General features: G+C 44.3%; 2 protein-coding genes and 1 long non-coding RNA gene across 4 annotated transcripts in view; 1 reads left to right on the plus strand and 2 right to left on the minus strand.

The window, feature by feature from the left end:
• Window positions 1–21308, minus strand: part of LOC309367344 — a 217812-nt gene that overhangs the window by 74703 nt on the left and 121801 nt on the right. The gene's annotated exons all lie outside the window — the stretch shown is intronic.
• On the minus strand, window positions 3434–11023 carry SLC66A3 (solute carrier family 66 member 3). 2 transcript variants are annotated; one of them, XR_014166947.1, is made up of 8 exons: window positions 10777–11023; window positions 9515–9597; window positions 9360–9429; window positions 8476–8533; window positions 6911–7031; window positions 6190–6231; window positions 4174–4685; window positions 3434–4109 (listed from the first exon to the last, which is right to left on the minus strand). XR_014166947.1 is itself a non-coding variant. In XM_081906576.1 (7 exons), exons 1-7 carry the CDS (start codon window positions 10923–10925, stop codon window positions 4594–4596), a joined length of 615 nt encoding a protein of 204 aa, XP_081762702.1. In that variant the 5' UTR covers window positions 10926–11023; the 3' UTR covers window positions 3434–4593. The 2 variants fall into 2 exon arrangements, 1 of the variants encoding a protein (XP_081762702.1); XM_081906576.1 differs by having other exon boundaries at window positions 3434–4685.
• LOC309367261 (uncharacterized protein) overlaps window positions 10784–21308 on the plus strand; it is a 125449-nt gene continuing 114924 nt past the window's right edge. The window contains exons 1-3 of the mRNA XM_081906675.1: window positions 10784–11124; window positions 11769–11855; window positions 12783–12860. Of these exons, the coding sequence (XP_081762801.1) occupies window positions 11055–11124; window positions 11769–11855; window positions 12783–12860 (235 nt within the window). The 5' untranslated portion in view covers window positions 10784–11054. The remainder of the gene's footprint in view (window positions 11125–11768; window positions 11856–12782; window positions 12861–21308) is intronic.

Consider the following 21308-nt stretch of genomic DNA (forward strand, 5'->3'; position numbering starts at 1 on the left):
TTTCACCACACAATATCTAAGGACTGTCACCAATCCTTAACGATTGAAACATACTGTAGATGTATTTTAAACTTCTTGAATCCTGTTCTCTTAGCACATAGCATTTGGAATAGGAAAATAATTTCAGTTGTGTGTTTTTGAGAACATATGTGAGGAAAGGGCCTTAGAGGCACTTAATCAGATTTTTTTTAATAAAAAAATTTGATTTTGTACAAAATATAATTTATGTGAGATTTTTAATGCCGTGTCCATAATTTATCCAGAAAAATGCATGTTTTATACAACTACAGTATGCTATAATGTTAAAACATGATGGCAGTAAAAAAAAAGGAAAAGAAAAAAGAACTATTGTAGCCTCCTCCTTGGTCTCTCTCTCTTTTTTTTCATATGTTTACATATATTTGCATATATATGTTGTGTGCTAGTGCTAATGAAATACAGAATTAACATTTGAATGAAGGAAATGAGACATTTCACTAGGTTGTTTTCCTTAGTAGATATTTGAAAGGAGAGAACCAAGATTTATTTAACATCTCAACCCAAAAAATTGGATTTCCACCCAATAGACACCCATAAGGTACATTTCACCAAACAGGACCCCACTCCCCTTTAGTTTTCAGTTGCTTCAGGAGGGCTTGTGCAGTAGAATGCAGTAAGTTTGAGGTCACTACAAACTGGGATCTTCTCTCATTCAAACCCCCTTGAAATAAGTAAGAATTTGTTTTACTGAGTCACACATGGAAAGAAGATCCACTGGCATGGGCCTATAAGTACATCTTTCCACTAAACCCCTGTGACTCACCAACCATATATTCAGTTATACTGTTTATACACACACTAGGTATGAGAAGCTGTGCATCCCATAATTTAAAATATACCTTTATCATTTCAGTTATCTTTAAGCCCCAATGGCACAGCAGGAGTTTATCATTTTACCTGCTTGTTTTGAATAGTGAGAGTATAGCATATTTTTAAAAATGCATATTTTGCATACAAAACTTATTTTTAAAACATGTATACAATAAAAATTGTTTCCATTCACTGAAGGCATACATATTTTATATAAAATTGTTATTTGTGGGAAGTTCTGAATTGGAAGAAATATATATATATATTTTTAAATAAACTATTTGAGTAAGACTAAATAATTCCTGATGTTGGTAAGTTGATTTTTATAAATTGAAGTATGCAAGTGAAACATCTTGCATAGAAATGTTATTTTAGAATTCTGAAGGACAAAATGTTGCTTACATACATTTATAGGGAAATTCATTTTTAACAGTTCTTGGAATCAGCTAACCAATGCTGGACAAAATGTTCTGTGTTTAAAAGTAGCTTTGTGTAACACCTTTTGAAAGACCAGATGATGTTCTGTGCCTGATTAAAAGGAGAGTGAAGCATTAATTCACGTCCTTTCCAGAGAATAGCATAAGCACTGAAGCTTGGCAGAAGAATAGCAGGTACATTCAGGACTTGTGTTTGTATAAGCCAATCTGTCAGAAGATAATGGGACATCCAAAGGTTAAAGGGACAGCTATCAAATTTGACCACTGAGGAAAGGGTGGTGGTGGTGAGAAGGGGAGGCCATGTCCTATTTCCTCATGAGCAAGAGTTCAAATCAGTTCCCTAAAACAGCATTGGACAACAATTCTGGTGCATATTTTGTTGGAAGTAAACCCTGTTGAGTACAATGGAGCTTTGGTCTTAGTAAATATTGGCAGGATTGTTCTGTTTGTCTCTTGCCTATGTAGACCATCCTTTGCCACCATCACGCTTTGGATCTGATTAATTCAAAGGGACTCACTCTTAGGTAAGGAAAATGGGTGGGCCCAGGACCAGCTCCCTCTTGGCAGAAGATGGTAGTTGGAAATCAGTCTCAGACTCTAGCAGTGGGACCATATTCTTAAATCTAATTTCCCAAAGCTGCCTATGGTCCCCTGAATGGATGCATTTTTTAAAAGAAAGACCATTGGATTTTCCAAATGTTTAAAGACTTCATTGGTTAAGGTGAAGCCACCCAGGCCAGAGATTTCCCATTCCTGGTTTAGAGATGCAGTATCTGTTTGATAGTTCTGGAGAAAAAGCCACAAATTGAGCAAGTCGTTGGAAATTTCCCTGCAAGTTTGGCAGAAATAGATTGATGTTCATATAGGAAGGTATCTGGCAATACCTTCCTTAAGAGCCCCTGCTACCCAAGGCCCATCATCCAGTAGCCACAGGAAGTCTGCCAACTCATTTGTCTGCCTTCTTCACACAATGCATAATTTCATATGCCACTTGTGTCCCCCTCTGCTTGGTTTTCTCCAAACTAAAAGGTAGTTTGTCATGCAGTTGATAACAGCCACATATGCTCCTAACTTGTAGTTTTCTGTATCCCACTGTTCTGAGAACAGGCTGCTGCTTAAGACGCAACTTCCACATTGTACCTGGTTCAAGGGAGTAAGCATTGGCACTGCTAGGTTTTGCACTTGAACTAGCTGGAAATGTGGCATGAGGTACTGAAGTATCTTCAGAACAAGAATGACCAGCTCCAAATATTGCTGGACTCCCAACTCATATCATCCCCATTGGCCATGCTAGCTAGGATTGATGAGAGTTGGGAATTCTGAATTAATATCTAGAGTGGCTTGTTTGCTACACCAATCCAGGAGGATTCCCTGCCAGTACAACTGGAGAAACCCTTTGAGGCAAATTGACAAGTCATTGATAATGTATGCATTTTGGACTGGATCTTGCAAGCATGCATTGGTTTTATGATTGCTTCGGTTCTTTAATTTACACTACTTGGCAACAGCCCCCATCCACACACCAGCTTATAGTAAGTCTTCTCTTTTAATGTTAAACACTGTAAAGCTTTCCACACAATAAGAGTTCCTAGGTAGTATTTACCCCATAACGCAGTGCAGGGCATTTTGCCAAGGAATGACACCTTGAAATACTGTCTTTTACCTTGGTGCTAAGGGATGCAGGTGGCGCTGTGGCCTAAACCACAGAGCCTAGGCCTTGCTGATTGGAAGTTAGGCCATTCGAATCCCCACGACGGGGTGAGCTCCCATTGTTCGGTCCCAGCTCCTGCCCATCTAGCAGTTCAAAAGCACGTCAAAGTGCAAGTAGATAAAATAGGTACCACTCCAGCGGGAAGGTAAACGGTGTTTCCGTGCGCTGCTCTGGTTTGCCAGAAGTGGCTTAGTCATGCTGGCCACATGACCCGGAAGCTGTCTGTGGACAAACGCCAGCTTCATCGGCCCACAGAGCGAGATGAGCGTGCAACCCCAGAGTCGTCTGCGACTGGACCTAACAATCGGGTACCTTTACCTTGGTGCTAAGACTAAATTGATGTTACTCATTCCTCGGTAATGTACAACTGCTACAGCAGATAAAGCCATAGGAGGTTTATTTTCCCCAAGCATAGATTTAAACAATGTAAGAAGCATTGTGTTTAATATAAAGCTTTTATTGACTTAAAATAGGTTCTAATCATACAAGGTTTCTATGGCTTGGATTGCTCAAAAAGGCGTATAGATTCTCATTCTACAGATTCAGCTCAAACACCATTTTTGCCTTTTCCTTGCTCCACAGGGAAGCAGAGAATGGCTGCTTGCTTTCACATATTTGGAAGCATTTCCAAAAGTGCCTTTCAAAATAAAGGATTGTATATTTATGTTTTCTGAACTGTGACAAAGCATTGCTGCTCTTTTTCAACTGTCATTCAAAAATGCCACTGAATCTTAGGTAGCCAGCCTAAGCAGCTGTTTTTCCCAGCTCAGGCAAGTTTATAATGGGGGTTTCTACTCCTGGAGTTTAATGTGTATTTCAACCGAAACAAACCCATTCTTGCAGTTATTTTGGAAATGCTTAAAGCATTTATATTTAGGCTGTTGTTTCTTTTACAGGCACCCATTAGATATTGAGAACCAGCTAACCAATAGGAAGTTGGATGTGTAAAAAAATAAGACCCCAATCCAAAGAAACTTAGCTTTTATAAACTATTATTGCAGTCCATGAAACTTGAGAACCAACTTACTACACAGCAGGCAGCAGCAATAGGTTTACTGAGCAAGTAGAGGAGTTAAGACTCCAGTTGTGTGTGAGAAAGAGCACACTGTAACCTCAGAAACATAAGCTTCGGCTATGAAATTAAGTTTTATGGTAAGGGGCTGATACAAGAGCAACTAATACATTTAAGGGTGCTACAACCTCATACCCTGGAACAACGCTTGTATCATACGTAACTAGAATTTGACAAAAAGGGACACCACAGCTGCATTTAAGTTGGGCAACAGATATTTGATGGGAGAGTGAGAGGCATAAGTTGCTTTAGTATTTCAATAATTGTATATGGGCACACATTTGGCAATCCATTAAAATTTTCTTGTAAAATACATCAAAGTGTATGCATGCCAACAAACATCAAAACTTTAATGAATTCATAGTGGCAACTTCCTTTAGTGTGTGAAACATCAGCAGTTTCCCATTAAATGGATTGCTGGTTTACTGAAGCTTGGTGATAACTTTGGTCCTAATTTACCGTCTCATATATTGGTTTCATTCTTCCTTTTGGTCCAGGCCACTTAAAATAGACAGAACATCATCTTAATCACTCTTCTTTGCTGGCTTCCTGTAGTGCAGTATAGTTGCTGTGACCCATATATTCAGAGCCATCATGACTATGAAACGGACCAGAACTGTGGGAGGGGGAAAATGTTTAGTTAAAAACTGCTTTGTTTTTCTCCATTTTACTGTATGTAACTTAATTTACTATATTTCTATTTAGTCTCTCATAGGATACACACTCTCGATACAGCTTACGATCGATCAATAGAAGACAACATTAACATTCTACAATTTAAAGCAGTAAAAACTGTCAGTATTAAAAACAGTTACAGATAACAGTTCTAAAAACAACAACAACACGCACAAAAATTTTAAAAGCCCCAAAGCATTTTCTTAAAGCTCTGTGCCATACAATTTTCCCTATAGAGGGCATTCCAGTAATAAAGAGCCACCATGGAGAAGGCCCTGTCCTTGATGCTAACCTAACCACTTTTACTTGCGGACCAGAGCGCAAGGCTTTGAATGCTAATTCTTCAATCCTGGGAAATTGTAGTCTTTCCTATAGCCTGGTCCCAAAGCATTTAAGGGCAGGTGTGGCTAATACATGGCCTTCCAGAAGCTGCTGAATTACGACTCCCGTCATTACCCTGACCACGGGCCATACAGGCTGGGATTGATGCGGGTTTTAATTCAGCAACATAGGTCTGCAGGTTAACTACCCCCGCTTTAAGGTTTTAAGAGGCCAATATTTGAGCCCAGAAGCTAAGAGAAACTTCCAGGTATAATCACAGCTATGCCAAGCTGACCTCACAGTAGCTACTGAAATACCTGACAACCGTGTTAATTTGCATGCATCCCACAAGGCAAAATTAACACGGAAGGCGGTTTCTGTCTACAGATCCCCTTAACCGCAACATAATGCGCAGTGCTGGTTGTGATATGCACTGCTGGGTGCAAAGCACATGGTTGCCATCCACACCTGTAAAGTGGCAGATTGACTGGAATGCACATTTCCACCTGCTTTGTCAATATCAATATTGAAAGTGAAATAAATCAATCTCTTGAATTGCAGAATTTATATGCAGAGGATTTTAAGTCAAATTCCCACAGTAGATGCTTCTAATTCTTTCGTTTAAAATGCAAAGAACAGGTCCAAAGAGACTGACTTGTCCAAAACAATTCAAGCATTTCCCCCTAAAGAGATACAGCATAAACCAGATATTTGCAAGATTCTGTATCCCACCACCCAAAAAATTGTCTTTGCTGAACTATATGCCAGTGAAACAAAAATATGGAAAGTGAATCTCAGGTGCTAATGACAGCTGCAAACAGACCCAATGTTTGTAGCCAATGTTCTGTCCGCTGGGCAAACTTTGCTTCCTCTCTATTCAGAGTGATTAAGTCCATTGGCTGAAAAGTATGCCTCTCTCACCATCAAAAAAAGTTGGTCCAATGACAGCCTTTTCTGTTCTGAGCTCCCCCAATTATGTAACCAGGTAGCATAAAACCATCTGCACTACTGCTATTGATGCAAATGTGTCAGTGTATTTGCTGACCAGTTAAGGGCCCCTTATTTTATTGTTCTCAGCAAAACAAATTGCCACACACACAAATCATCCGGCATTACAATATTACCTGTGACATCCTTTGTGGTCATTACTGTTGTAAATATTCTGGCTGCAATTGAAAGAGAGCATATTAGCACACTTTAAACAGGCAAAAAGGGAGAGACGTCAAGCAAATATACTGGCCTTTTGAAACCTGTGGTTTCCCCAAGATAAGTGAAATGGCTCAGTTTACCCCCTACGCAAGATGTTTCGCTGATAATTCTACATTCCTCTGATGTTTCTCCTTCCACGTGCAATTCAAAATTTGGTTTCAAGTTAAAATTGCAAGCAAATCCAGCCCATTTAAGTCAACTTTGTTCACTGTGTGTAGTTTCTACACCACTCCCAGCAGAATTTCCAGTGCAGGTGAAAGACAGACAGCACTCACAGTACAGATGGCACCCACAATTTCCATTCATTTTCCCTCTGTATTATAGGGAACCATCTCCAAAATGTTATTAGGCCGACAAACTTTTAATTTCCCCTGGAATTCCTTTGAGCAGGAAACTCAGAAGTTTGTATTACCGGTACACAATTTTTGGAGGCAATTTCTATTTCAGGCATGAGCAGCTCCCATCAAAACAAGGATGTGTTTTTTCGGGGAGGAGGGACTAAAGTGGGAGTTTGCACAGGGTAATTTGCATTAGAAAATGTTCTGATGCTGGCGGCTCTAGAGAGCCATCAAATTTAAGCATGCTTGCTTTATTTGTATTTAGTAAACAAAGCTAAAAGTTTGAGAAGCTGCTTACTTGCACAGGTATATGTGGCTAGACTCCAAGTCGTGGCACTCACTTGCCCGGAATCTCTCGTCCGCCAAAGATATTGAAGCTGCACAAGTTTACTTGCAGCGCTGATTACAGTGCTTAAGTTCTGCAGGGAAGGAAAAGAGATAGAGTGGGAAGTACTGTGGGTGGTGGAAAACTGCCCCAATTCAGGATAAATCAAATGCTTTGGAGAGTTTTAACTGAGCTGAGATTTAAATCTACTCTAAACTTCTGAAGACTTGACAGCTCAATCACAACCACATCCACTCAGAAGTAAGTTGTACTGAATTTGGTAGTGCTAACTCCCAGGTAAATGGGGCTAGGATTGCAAACCCAGGAGTGCATATTTTGCTTAATCCCAAACATTTAAAATACAAACATAGTCAATCTCAGCCCCTCTCCAATCTTGTGAAGTCTACCTATAACTTTATAGTAGTACAGATTCAGCTCTCTTTATTTAAAATAAAAAAAATGTAATTTAGGAAATCCAGCTGCAATCTGAATGGCTCTTTCAACACTCGTAGAGGCAAGAAATGGAATAAAGAATTTGTTAAAATGGCTTGGCTCAGCAAAGGTTTCACTTGTCATAGTTTAAGCTCCTCCTCGTTTTCCATAAGCAGCAGGAGAATGAGCCTATGAGTGATTTTCAGGAGTAAGAAACACTGCAGCAATGCATAAATGTTTTATAATATACCATATTTTCCCATGTATAAGACTAGGTTTTTTCCCTAAAAAATAATGTCAAAAATTAAGGGACATCTTATATACGGATATTGCTGAGGATGGACTGTGTATTTTTGAGTCCCCCAAAATAGGCGGCATCTTATACATGGGGACGTCTTATAGACGGAAAAATACGGTATATCTTAATCCAGGTGAAAGGGGGGGAGGGGCATTCAACAGCCAGGTCACTGGGTTCTGGCTTTCCAATCCACCACCTTCCCACAGTACACATGAAAACTTTACACCAAGAACTGGAACCATTCAACAATTGTTTCCCAAATTTGGGGTCTGTTTTTAGACTACAATTCCCATCATCCCCGACCACTGGTCTTGCTAGCTAGGGATGATGGGAGTTGTAGTCCAAAAACAGCTGGAGACCCAAGTTTGGGAAACACTGCATTAAACAAAAGAGACTTTGCTGAGCATGAGATGCATGCCAAGCTTATGACTCGACTGGCCCATGAGAAGCTTGTGGGCTGGCAGCAAGAAATTCAAAGCTACTTTGCCCCTCCCTGTTCTTTTTACTTCCTGCCACACTGAGCTGTGCCATGCTTTGGCTTAGTGTGTCATGCGAACCTGGGCTTATGTTCCAGCTCTTTCCTTGCTAACCATGAGCTGTAGCCACTGTTTATTATTCAGCTTGTGGTTAGCAAGGAAAGAGCTTAACCAAGCTGGTTTAGCTCAGTGTGGTACAGGATTTAAAAAGTCAAAAGTGGCTGTAAGCTTTCCTCTGGAAGCCTGCGCGTTCACGCAATCTGGGTGAGCCAAAGTTTGGCTTACCGTATTGTGCAAACCAGGCAATAGGCACGTTCCTTCCAACTACTTACCATAGCCAGGTCCACTATCCATTTCTGCAGGGTTAGCATGTACCATCCTGCCACAAATCTAATTTTGAGGTTAAGTTGCATAAGGATGATGGCAATCAGGTGGACACTTGGTAGTTCACTGGGTTAAATGCATTTACACCCTGTCTTCTCAAGGTAGCTTAAGGAATGAATTAAAAGCCAATTAAGGAATTACTAAATTGCAAAGGTAGCCTGTAAAAATCACCACAAAGGGTTTCTAGCCCCAAGGCTGTAAATTTTGTGATTGGATACACCACTCTCAGGCAGCCATCTTGTAAGCTACACCTCCCAGGCAGCCATTTTGCACTGGTCCCCAAAACACACTCAAAATTCCAAATGTGTCCATAGGCCCAAAAAGGATGGAGATCATGCTGTAAAAGATAGACAATGCTTCATCATGCCAGAACCCAGAGGGGAATTTGGACAGGGTGCTCATTTGAGGCGATGAGGTTTAATTACCCCTTGTCCCTTACAATAAATTATGCAAAATAAGTAAATTATGAAAATATTCTTATGTGCAATGTATACAGGTTGCTCTACCCTGGTACAGAGTTTTGATTTTAATTATAAGCACAGCACATAAGCTAAAAATAAAAGAATCCCAGGAGTTAAAAGAAAGGCTATTCATGCTGGACCTGAACTTTTCCCACAAAGTCCTTATATTCCATTACAGTGAATCAATTGCAAATGCTGCACCTTAACCCACCAGAAAACACCTGAATAAGATCCTGGAAAATGTGCACATGAGATCAGGAATGTGTGCTGGAAAACAGTTGCTTCATTCAAGAAGATGGAATACAAAAAGAACCAGCAGAAATGCTATATACTGTAAATGGAAATGAGCAAACAGATAGTTAAAAGGATACATGGCTGTGTAAGGCAAAGCATGCTTCATTTTGCCACCGTAATGCAGAACAAATAGCAAAAGAATGACATCTGAAACACAACAAACGAAAACCTTGATCGTGAGCGAGAGAAACAAATGATGCTGCAATATTGGTGGGTAGGAGCAATGTATTACCTTGCACAATGATGATAGGATATTCTATATACGTCGGCAGAGGATAATTGTAGTAACTCATATACCGCAGGCATACGAGGAAGCTGAAAGGGAAAGGTACAATTTCACTTTGCACCTTAACCGCTCGTGATCTCCTAAATCCACCTCTGATAGGGGTCAGTTACAGAGGGCAAGACATGACTTAGCCCTTAATAACCCAGGGCATGAATAAACCTAGTAATATCTGTGGGTTACGAAGCACAACTTCACTGGAGCACAGAAGGGCTGCGTGGTACAAGCTATACCTTTAAAGCACATTCGTTCCCTCAAAGAATTCTGGGCACTGTAGTCCAACCTTCAGAGTTCTATTTCCCAGCAACCCTTAAAACTACAGGGCCCAGAATTCTTTGAGAAGAAGAATGTTTTGCATGTGGTTAATAGGTACAGTGTGTACACACACACAGCTAATGATTTATTATTGCTGTTTCTGCTTTCTGTGTTTTATTAGCATGACTGTGGTTGTAAAGTCCACAGCACTGGAATAAGGTGACTATTCTGTGCAAAACAACCTTAGAAGTACCCACCCAACCTTAAAAGAAGAGATTTATAAAACAGACTACATATTTTAAATCCTGTACGTAAAACAAAATACATTAGGGCTTGTGGGAAAACCACACCTTCTGCTCCAGGGAGCTCAACCGATATAGAAGAGGCTACCTGGAGCCAGTCTGCGATACAGGGAATGAAATGGGCACATGCTCAACGATACTACTTGTTACTTCATTTATTTATTTTTTCAAAGTTGCCCAAAGAAGGGAAAAGAAAAGTTTGGGGGCCATCATACAAATTAAAGCTATGTTTACGTCTCTTGAAAACGAGCCAAGGCTCACATTTCTCTTCCGTTTTCAAAAACGGGCTCAGCCCTGGAACTTTTGAATCATCTGGAGTTGGAAGGGTTCCCCAACGGTCATCTAGTCTCACCCCGTGAAATGCAAGAATGCAGCTGAGTAATCCTGAGAGCAGACAGCGCCTGAAGGCGACACCCGCCCGGGAACCCGACCTATGCCAACTTGAGTTGAAAGCAGCTCAGGAAATGAAAACATAACAGGGAGTGCCTTGCCTCTGGGCGTGTTCAGAGTGCTTTCCCCCTCCCAACACTAAGTTGGGAAAGACCTCGCATGCTTTAGCGCCCGGAAACTCTCAAGAAAGAAACGGGAGTTCTCCCTCTTCCGAAAGCCAAGAGAAAAACGAAGCCCAGAACTTAAAAAGATCCCTTTACTTGCCCACTCAGCTCCAGCACCAAACTTTCCAGGCTGACTCCCCGGGCGGACTTGGCAGCCAGCAAGGCGGCTCCCTGCGGCACCTTGAGCACCCCGCAAACCAGGATCGTGCTCCAGTTGGCCACGTCCAGCAGCAGCGACTCCGGCCCCATGGCGATGCCCCCTTTCCTCCGCCCCCCCCAAAAGATGCTGTTGATGCAGCAGCCCCCGCCGCCTGCTCGTCTCCCTCCTGCTTCCGCCGCCCTGGAGCGAGGGGAGGAAAACGCCCAGTGGGAGGAGAGATGGAGGGAAAGGCGGCGCGCCCTGGGCGCCTGCTTCTCCGCTTGCATGGCGCGCGCGGATTGCAAAAAGGTATTCTTGTTATTCCTCTCACGCACACTCACACCCCTTTCCCCCTCACTCTTATTACTAGTGGTAGTTGTTGTACTGATAGTAGTGCAGTAGTAGTGTATCTACCCCTCCCCCCGAGAGCTAGGTTTTGTTTTTAATGATTTCTGGCGAGGGCGCAGATGGAAACGAAAAATCCTATTCCGAGATTCAAAGGCCGCGCCCACAATAGGAGGAGGAGGAGGGGGGAAGTCTCACGAGTTAACTCCTTCGCATCGCCCTGCCGCAAAAAAAGCAGGCTGTTTGTTATTCAGTTGGCAAAACCCAGTGAGTTTTATTTTTTTTAAAGTCCATTTTGTTGTTGTTTTAATGAGGTGCCGTGCTTGATCAAAGCGCCGTGCGTGGCGGCGGAAAATGGTTGCAAAAGAAAAGAGGTTCGTTCTTAGTATCGTTATAAGGAAAAGCACTGGGAACAACTGTTGTCAACATCACCTGATGCAAAGCAGGGCTTCCCCTCTTTCAGTTGCATTACCCCTTCCCCCACCTCACAGGTAGGGCGTGCCCCCCCCCCCGTATGTGTTTCACGGCAAATCAAATATCCAACTGGTTATGTTTTTTCCAATTGTCCTGTTAAGCTGCACCTGTTGAATTTTTTTCTTTTTTGCCAGTCAGCAGAGGAGATCTAAAGGGGGAAAAAGAAGGCAACTTTGGAAGTTACGCACAACTCGCAGAATTCTTTGTATGTTTATGCAGAAGTCAGTCCCAGTGTGCTCTTACTGCTTTGGAAAGTGCATGGGGTTGCAGACTTGGGTTGCAAGCCTATTATGTGCATTTATTATTATTATTCATAATAATAATAATTTCATTTCTATACCACTTTATATTTTAAAGAAACAATCTCAAAGTTGTTTACAACACATTAAAACTTCAAATAAAACAACCCAGAATAAAACAAATTCAAGCTTCAAGGAAAATATTTCAGATCTTTCTCTAAGTGACATTTTGCTTTTCTCACATTTGTTTACCTACTTAATTTATATAGCTGCCCATAGCAGAAGTGCTCTAAGAGGTCAGTGTGGTGTAGTGGTTAGAGTGCCGGACTAGGACCTGGGAGTTCAGGGTTCAAATCCCCAAATGAACATGTTGCATAGGATCAGACAACTCAAGTCTGAGGAGAAACACTGAGTACAGTGGTACCTCAGGTTACATACGCTTCAGGTTACAGACTCTGCTAACCCAGAAATATTACCTCAGGTTAAGAACTTTGCTTCAGGATGAGAACAGAAATTGCGCAGCAGCGGCGCGGCGTCAGCGGGAGGCCCCATTAGCTAAAGTGGTGCTTCAAGTTAAGAACCTTTTCAGGTTAAGAACAGACCTCCAGAATGAATTAAGTATTTAACCTGAGGTACCACTGTACTCAACTAGTCACTGTAAGCTCAAGCGTTTAACAACAGCTTGATGAGTATATGCTAGCTTGCAGTGTTTTATATTTTTGCACTGTGAAGGGCCTCCACCTAACGCTGTCTGTCAAATAGCCAGTGGTGTGCCCCCCCCATATATTGTTGGACTCCAGCTACCATCCTTGCCAGCCAGCTTAGCTAATGGTCAGGAATTATGGGGGTTGTAGGCCAAAAAAATGTTACAGAGAGTGCCACATTGGCTATCTCTGATTTGTTTCCCAGGTAATCCTGTGGTTCGTCAGATGTTGGTGGACTACAACTCCCATCAGCCCCACTCAGTACAGCCCATGGTCAAGGATGGTAGGAATCATAGACCAGCGCATCTGAAAGGTCACAGGTTCTTCCCCCTTGCTGTTGGAGATGGGAATATACCGGGCTTGTATTTTCACCTTGTTATTTAGCAACTCTACATTCCAGACACATTCCCATTTGCATTCCCATTCGCCATAGCTTTATTGGGACTCAAGTATGTCTGGAATCCTCACTGTCTGATTTGGAACATTCAGGAAACAGGGGAGGCTGGTTGAGAGAAGGGTAGTCTTCACTTGCTTAGAAGCCCACCCTTATTTGCTCGTACTAGGACTGGAATTCAAAACCTGAGGATTGGGTGGCTCTGCACTCCCCCCACTTAAGCCCTGCACTTTCCCCAAATCTGACTGTAGATCCTAACCCTGCTTGATCTGTAAGTAAGCCCCATTGAATTTAGTGGACTTCTGATCACTCATGGTTATGATGTTCCCATAGTTTCAATTACCCCATCTCGTTTTGCTTGGCTTGAAATTTAAGATTTGGCTTTAGATTACATATGTTTGCTAAACCAGCTAGTGGGACATGGATGTGTTTAATGAAATGGAAGAGCAGCCTGATGCCACCTTTGATTGCAAATGGCTGTCTGCTGCATCCAGGTTTCTAATGTGCTAGTTCAGCAAAGATTGCCAGTGTCGAAGCAATGATCCTTCAACATCAACTTTGTTGGGCAGGTCATGTTGTTTAGAGGCCTGATTATAATCATCCAAAGGTGCTCTCAAGGCAAATCTTTAAAAATGTAGTATAAATACCGACAACTGGGAAACATTGGCCTGCAAGAGATCCAATTGGAGAATAGCCTCTACCAAAAGCTGTTGTGGACTTTGAAGAAGCACGAACTCAGGACGAAAAGGAGAAATGAGCTAAGAGGAAGGCATGTTTGGCAAACCCTCACCGTGATCATCTCCTGCCTGGAAACCTATGTCACCACTGTGGAAGGATGTATGGATCCAGAATTGGCCTCCACAGTCACTTATGGACTCACTGTTAAGACCATATTCATGGAAAACAATCTAACACTGATCTCCAAAGAAGAAGACACAGCAGCTTGCAACTCACAAGCCATGTGAGGTCCAGAGCCCCAGCTTGACTGCCCAAATAGCAATTGAGGAAAATATACAGATTGTTGCCTTTACTATACGTGCACAGTGGTGGTGCTCTGTGCTTTTTTCCTTCCTTGCTGATCTTTAGCCAGCAGTACTTAAAAGCACATTAGTCACAGAGCTGGATTACTGCTAACATTATATGTAATTTAAAAGCTAGAGCAGCGAAAGCTTTTCCTTAGCATCATTTAATCTTCACTTCCTGTTGCTGTTGATTCCCCCACGCAATACTTTACAGCTAAGAGCTATATCCTTTGAACGAAAAGATCTTCATTCAGATTAGTCTGTTCTTTCTCCACAAGCTTTATGTTGCCTGTTTGGGTGAGCATGTCTGTAGTATACTTAAAATGAAATTATTATTTTTTTAAAAAAATGCCTAAACCAATAACTGATGGATTAGTTTTTACATTTGTCTTCGGAAGATTACCAAGAACAGTCCTCAGCCTGTGTAGCACAGTAATTATACCAATGTGTCACATTTATTTTCCTAAAGAAATTAACAACTTCATATTCCATAGCTTATTTTGTATCCGAATAGCAGTGGGGGACCCTATGACCCATCAGGCCTACCTAGCGTGGCCCAAGCGCCATGGGGGGGGGGAGTTGTTGCCTGACATAATAAATTGATATTGAAATGAATTGGTGGGCTTTTGGACATACAGTGAAAAATGCAAAATTATCAAACAAATAATAGCTTGAACTTAAATTATGATAGCACAGAAGCATATTAGAAAACCAATCAAGGAAACACACTGTGTAGGAAACAGGCAATACAGGTTCGTGCTGTTATTTTTTTGATGGTTCTGTATTTTTGTCAGAAAACCTGTCAATTAATTTCAACTCAGTCTTGAGCTCATGGTCCTTGTTACTGGTTATGCTTTACCCACTGGGGTGCAGAGGTGCAAATTCAACTGCATATTAACCAAAACTGACTCTATAAATGTGCCTAAGGGTTCAGTCCTGTGCCTGTCTACCTGGGAGTAAACCCCATTCAGTGGGACTTATTTCTGAGAAGTCACGTATAGGATTGCTATTTAAACTATTTTGGGGGTGGGGAGAAGAACCAAAAGGTACTTAGAAGAACGTTTACACTACAGACAAGGTTTCTTATTTGCTTCTGAATAATTTTGCTTGATGCTTCTTAGCACCTGTTCACTGAACAGAAATCGTAAGTAGTGTTGTTATCAAAGGTGATTAGGTTCAAAGACCTATCAGCACAATTGATTTCCTCCGGACTATAAGATGAAAACAGAAAGAAAATCCTGAACGCTCTCTATATTGCTACCTATGTGTTGCATGGAAAATCTCTACATTTTTTAATAAGTCAGCCTTGAGTGCCATCTGCAGGTCGCTAAGTATTTTGTGTTGTAGTCTCTGCATTCAGTAGCAACATCACTGAATTCTGTGTGATTATCTTAAGTGGTTTTAGGATTGTGAACAAAGTGTTATTTATTCTGTATTCAATTAGTCAGGAAGAAAACATCACCATTGTGTGTCCTCCAAAGTGTTTTGTTCTTCTTCACAGAGTCTCACCAAGCCTTCAAGTCCAATAGAAAACTATTTTCAGGATTTTCTGAGATCCTGGCTGGCAGAAAAGGATGAAGCCATTATAAGAGGCACAGAGCTTCAATCACAGGTTCAACTGCTGTCATATCCCTTACAAGGACCCCAGGTAATAGGGCTTATCAGGGCTGCAAAAGGCATTTCCCCCCAAGATCTTGGAGAGCTACCCTTAGGTAGGCAGTACTTGGCTTTCCAGGCTAGTGATGTGATCAACACGGGTACAACTGGAAAGTGGTTTGCACCCCACAGCAAAGTGATAAAGAGAAGGCAGAGCCAGTTGATGCTGGAAAAATTTATTTCAATGCTGGTTTCCAGGATTTCCAACACATTGCAAATGTAGATGTTCCTCATCACAGGAAGCCATTTGATGTCTTCATTCAGACATCAATACCCTGGTTAACAAAACCAAACCAAACAAAACCAAACACCAACCTGCTTATTCTAGAGTAAATACCTTAGTTCATCTGCTCTGGGTTTTCATTCAGGTTTACTGTTTCATGGGAAACACACTGTAAATAACAATGGTGACTTTCCTTCAGTGCTAACTCAGTACAGTGGTACCTCAGGTTACATACGCTTCAGGTTACATACGCTTCAGGTTACAAACTCCGTTAACCCAGAAATATTACTGTCAGGGAACTGCCATCTAAAGCGCCGGGGGCGCAAAGGCTCACTGAGGTTGAGAGAGGAGTAGCAGCGGAAGAGGGAACCAGTAGAGGGCGAGCAAGAACTCCAAGGGAAAGTGAGTCGGAGGGATGGCTCAGAGACACTTCCAGCGAAAACAGTGGGGAGGTCTCAGGACCTCCTATAGGGACACCCACACCTCGCCGGAAACTGTCACGCCGAGAGGCCAGACGACGTGTTTCCGTTAAAGAGCTTTTATGTTGGAAAAGATTCCGAAAGCAGCCACTTTCGGATTCTACTAGTGATTGACGCAGCCATGCTGGAGGGGCTCCGTCACAGGCAGAGGTTTGAAAACCTGATCAAACTCTGAGGGACTTGCATTTTACGCACAAGCAGCTCATCGTCCCATCACAGCAATCCGAAAGTCTCCGAAAGCCAGCTTGTGCAGGGAGAAGCATCATGAGCAACCCAGCCGGAACCGGAGGAGCAGGAGCAGCTGGAGGGGGTCCAAGCCTGGAAGAAAGGTACAGGGCGTTGGAGATCCAGTTGGCGCTGCAAACGGCGAGGCTTGAGGAGAGGAGGGCTCAGGATGCAGAAAAGGGAAAGGAGAAAACCACCCCGCTCGCCAGAAAGGTGCCAGGATTGGTGCAGAAATTCGGGGGGGATCCCAGGAACTATCATGCCTTTAGAACAGAGATGCAATACGCTCTAAACTTGCAGTTTGATGACTTCCCCGACGAGGAATCGCGAGTGGCTTTTGTGATTGGCCATCTCGAATCCGGGGCGAAAGATTGGGTTAGACCCCTGATGGCAGCGAATAATGAGATCCTAAAGGACACGAGGAAGTTTTTTCGTGCCATGGACCTGATGTTTTCCAGCGATATTGAGCAGGGGGTGGTGCGAAGGCAGTTAATGGCTTGCCAGCAAGGAAGCAGATCTGTCCGTGAGTACTGGACTGAATTTACTATGCTGATTCATAAATTGGGGTGGGACCTATCGGCGGAGCCCATTCAAATGCTTTTCGAAGAGGGGCTTTCTTCAACCGTCAAAGATGAGCTTTCCCGGGGGCCCAGGGCGGAGTCTATGGATCAGTTAACCAAATCTGCGCTGTCCATAGGAGCGCGCCAGGAGGCGAGGGCTTTGGAAAAGCGGGAAGGGAAAGGAGACCGTTGGAGGGAGTTCCGCATTCCAGACATTCCAGAGCCACCTTTCCCGCCAGCAGAGCCGATGGAAGTTGGAACAGCGCGGGCGCGCGCAGTTTCAAATCCCAGTGAAGGGCGGAAGAAGGAGGGAAAGAGCGCCAAGAGATGTTATCTCTGCCAACAGCCAGGGCACTTTGCCAGAGTCTGCCCACAAAGAAAGGAATGGCAAGGGATGGCAGGAGCTGTTGGGGGAAAGGAAGAGGAAGGCAAGGAGCAAGTAAAAGCCAACGCCTGGCTGCCACCGTCGGGGCACAGCAGCCAGGCCAAAGAGCAGTGAAAGTGCCCACGCCGGAACCTCCCAGACCCGCTTTAGTGATAGAGGTGTTACTAGAACTGCCAAACGGACACCCACTAAAGATCAAGGCGCTTTTGGATTCAGGCAGCTCCTGTAATTTCATGAGTAAGGAGTTTGCAGCTGAGCATCAGATACAGACCATCCCTTTAAGTAACCCCTTGCAGGTGACTACGATTGACGGCAGAGAGCTGTTGGGGGGAGAAGTTAGCCAACAGACTGTCCCGATGATAATGAGGGTGGCAAGGCACACCGAACAGATAGCGTTTAATGTGGCCATCCTGGGAGGAGCGCCCATCATTTTGGGGATGAGCTGGCTGGCGCTACACGATCCACTGGTGGGCTGGCATCAGAGGGTGGTCTCCTTTGGGTCAGCGCATTGCCTAGAACACTGCAAGGAGGGGAAGGTTTCGGGAGGAGACAGAGTCACCCTAGCCGGGATGGAAGTAATGGACAAAGGGAAGGTGCCCCCGCAATACGCAGATCTGAGCAACGTATTCAGCGAAAGGGAAGCAGACAAACTGCCACCGCATAGACCCTTTGACTGTCAAATCAACCTACTCCCTGGGGCCCAACTCCCAGTAGGCAAGCTGTACGCCATGTCAGACAGGGAGATGCAGGAGCTGAGGGAGTTCATTGACAAAAACCTGAAGCGAGGTTTCATCAGAGAGTCCCGAGCGGTGGGGGGCAGCCCAGTGTTTTTTGTGGACAAAAAGAACACAGACAAACCGAGACTGGTGTGTGACTTTAGGGCCCTCAATGCAGTGTCGGAACCCCTGGCTTTCCCTATGCCCCGAATTGATGACATTTTGACCAGAGTAAGGAAGGGAAAGATTTTTACAAAGCTGGACCTGCGGGGGGCGTACAATCTGATACGCATAAGGAAGGGAGATGAATGGAAGACCACCATGTTTACCCCTTTGGGAGCCTTTGAATACCTCGTTATGCCCTTCGGTCTACAAGGGGGCTCCGCGTGTTTTCAAGCTTTTATAAACCACGTTCTGGGACCTTTGCTCTACAAGAATTGTGTGGCCTTTTTAGACGACGTGTTGGTGTATTCGGAAGATGAGGAACAGCATGTGAGGGACGTTCGAGAAGTGTTGGGCAGGCTGCAAGCCAACCAGCTGTGGGTGAAACTGGAGAAGTGCCAGTTTCATACCAAGGAGGTGGAATTCCTGGGGTACCGCTTGTCAGACAAGGGATTGGCCATGGATCCAGGCAAGGTTCGAGCGGTACTGGAATGGAAGACACCGAAGACCAAGAAGGACGTGCAAAGATTCTTGGGGTTTGGGAACTTTTATCGGAAGTTCATCAAGAACTTTGCCCACTTGACGGCGCCCATCACCGACTGCCTCAGCAGCAAGAAGAAATTTGTTTGGACGGTAGAGGCGGATCGAGCCTTTGAAGAACTGAAAAGGGCTTTCGCCTCGGAAGAACAACTTCTGCATGTGGATTTACGAAAACCCATGAGAGTGGAAACAGATGCATCCGACCGGGCGGTAGGGGCGGTCCTTCTTCAACCGGGGAGGAGTGCGTCGGAGTGGAGACCGTGTGCCTTCTTCTCGCGGAAGCTGAATAAATCCGAGAGGAATTACACGGTGTATGACAGGGAACTACTTGCCATTCACGAAGCATTCCGAAGGTGGAGACATTTATTAATTGGGGCACAACACAAGGTGCAAGTGTGCACCGACCACAAGAATTTAGAGTATTGGAGAACAGCTCGAGTGCTCAACCAACGACAAGTGAGATGGGCACAGGAATTCTCCAAATTCAACTTTGAAATTTGTTATGTGCCAGGCCCAGAAAACGTCAGGGCGGATGCGCTCTCACGCAAACCAGAGTATTGGGAAGGGGAGGGGGTGATCGAAGAGAGACATGTCATCCCTGAGGACCGCTGGGTGTGTGGGGCGGCGCTGGTGGGGCAACGAGAACTGGTAGAGGAAACGGAAAATGATGAATATGCCCAGGATAAGCTCAGAGGTCTCAGGGGGGAGGGCGAGAGTCCCGGAGGTTTTGAGGAAAGAAATGGGGCATTGTATTACAAAGGGGCACTGTATATACCCGAAGGTGAATTGAGGGGGAGAGTACTCAAGCAGTTGCATGATAGCCCCACGGCGGGACATTTTGGACAACACAAGACCATGTGGTTGGTTACCAGGGAATTTTGGTGGCCTAAGGTGAAGGAAGATGTAAGGGAGTATGTAAGAGGGTGTGACCAATGTCAGCGAGCCAAAGGGGAAAGGGCGCCGGCAGGGTTATTAGAACCATTACCCACACCAGAACGGCCTTGGGAAGCGATATCAATAGATTTTATGACGGATCTGCCAAAGTCCAAGGGGAAAACAGCCATCATGGTAGTAGTAGACCTGTTAACTAAGATGTGCCACTTTGTAGCATGCTCACATGCAGTCACAGCGGAAGAAACAGCGAAGTTGTTTGTAGAACACATCTTTAGGTTGCACGGGGCTCCCTTGAGGGTGATCTCAGATCGCGGCAAACAATTTACTTCCAGGTTCTGGAGGAAGCTCATGAGCTTGCTGCACGTGGAAGTCAATTTTTCAACTGCCCGGCACCCTGAAACCAACGGGCAGGCGGAAAGAGCAAATGGCATTCTTCAACAATATCTGAGGTGTTATGTCAATGACAGAGAGAACGATTGGGTCGAAAAGTTGGCGTTGGCAGAATTTGCCTACAATAATGCGGAGAATGTGTCCACAGGGATGAGTCCCTTTTTGGCTAATTACGGGTGTCACCCCAGGGCATTTCCAGGGGAAGGAGGGGAGAGATGGAGCGTCCCAGCGGCTGAACATTTTGTAGAAGAGATGGAAGCGATCCATCATCAGCTCCAGCTCAACTTAGAAAGGGCTAAGGCACAATATAAGAAGCAGGCAGACAAGAACAGAAGGGAAGGTGAAACCATAAGGGTGGGGGATCAAGTGTGGTTGTCAACCCAAGGGTTGCCGTTCAAAGGGGGTTGTAAGAAATTGAGGCCCAGAAGATTGGGACCCTTTGAGGTCATTCAGCAGGTCAACCCGGTAGCTTTCAAACTCCGATTACCCAACCACATGAAATTGCACCCAGTGTTCCACAGGTCGTTACTGTCACCATACAGGGGGGGACGTGAAGAGGAGTACGTCAGGGGACCAGCCTTGGAAGAGAGGGAACGCCGCAACCATGTAGCGGAAATCCTCGATTCCAGGTGGAAGGGAAATCAGGTGGAGTATTTGGTGGCGTGGGAAGGGGAACCGGAGTCAGAAAACACCTGGGTAAGTGCAGAGGAAGTCAATGACGAGGTTTTAACAGAAACGTTCCACCAAAGGTTCCCGAGGAAACCTCAGCCGATAGCAAGGTTTAGGAGGGAGTATTTCGGCACCACCGATGAGGAAGAGGAAATGGAAGGGTTCGCGGAGTCGGAGTTGGAAGAGGGAGTGGACTCCGATGACGAAGAGTACCGAGAGAGTAGGAACAGCAACAAGTGGAGGGAAGTGTTTGCGACGTCGGAAGACGAGGGAGGTTCTTTCAGGGGTTTTACCTCCTCACCGCCAGTAGGGGAGGAGACGGGAGGGGGTGAAGGGGGCCCTGGAGGGGAGGTGGATGTCAGGGAACTGCCATCTAAAGCGCCGGGGGCGCAAAGGCTCACTGAGGTTGAGAGAGG

This window comes from Podarcis melisellensis, assembly GCF_964234715.1.
Source record: "Podarcis melisellensis genome assembly, chromosome: 3".
NCBI classification, from domain to species: Eukaryota; Metazoa; Chordata; class Lepidosauria; order Squamata; family Lacertidae; genus Podarcis; species Podarcis melisellensis.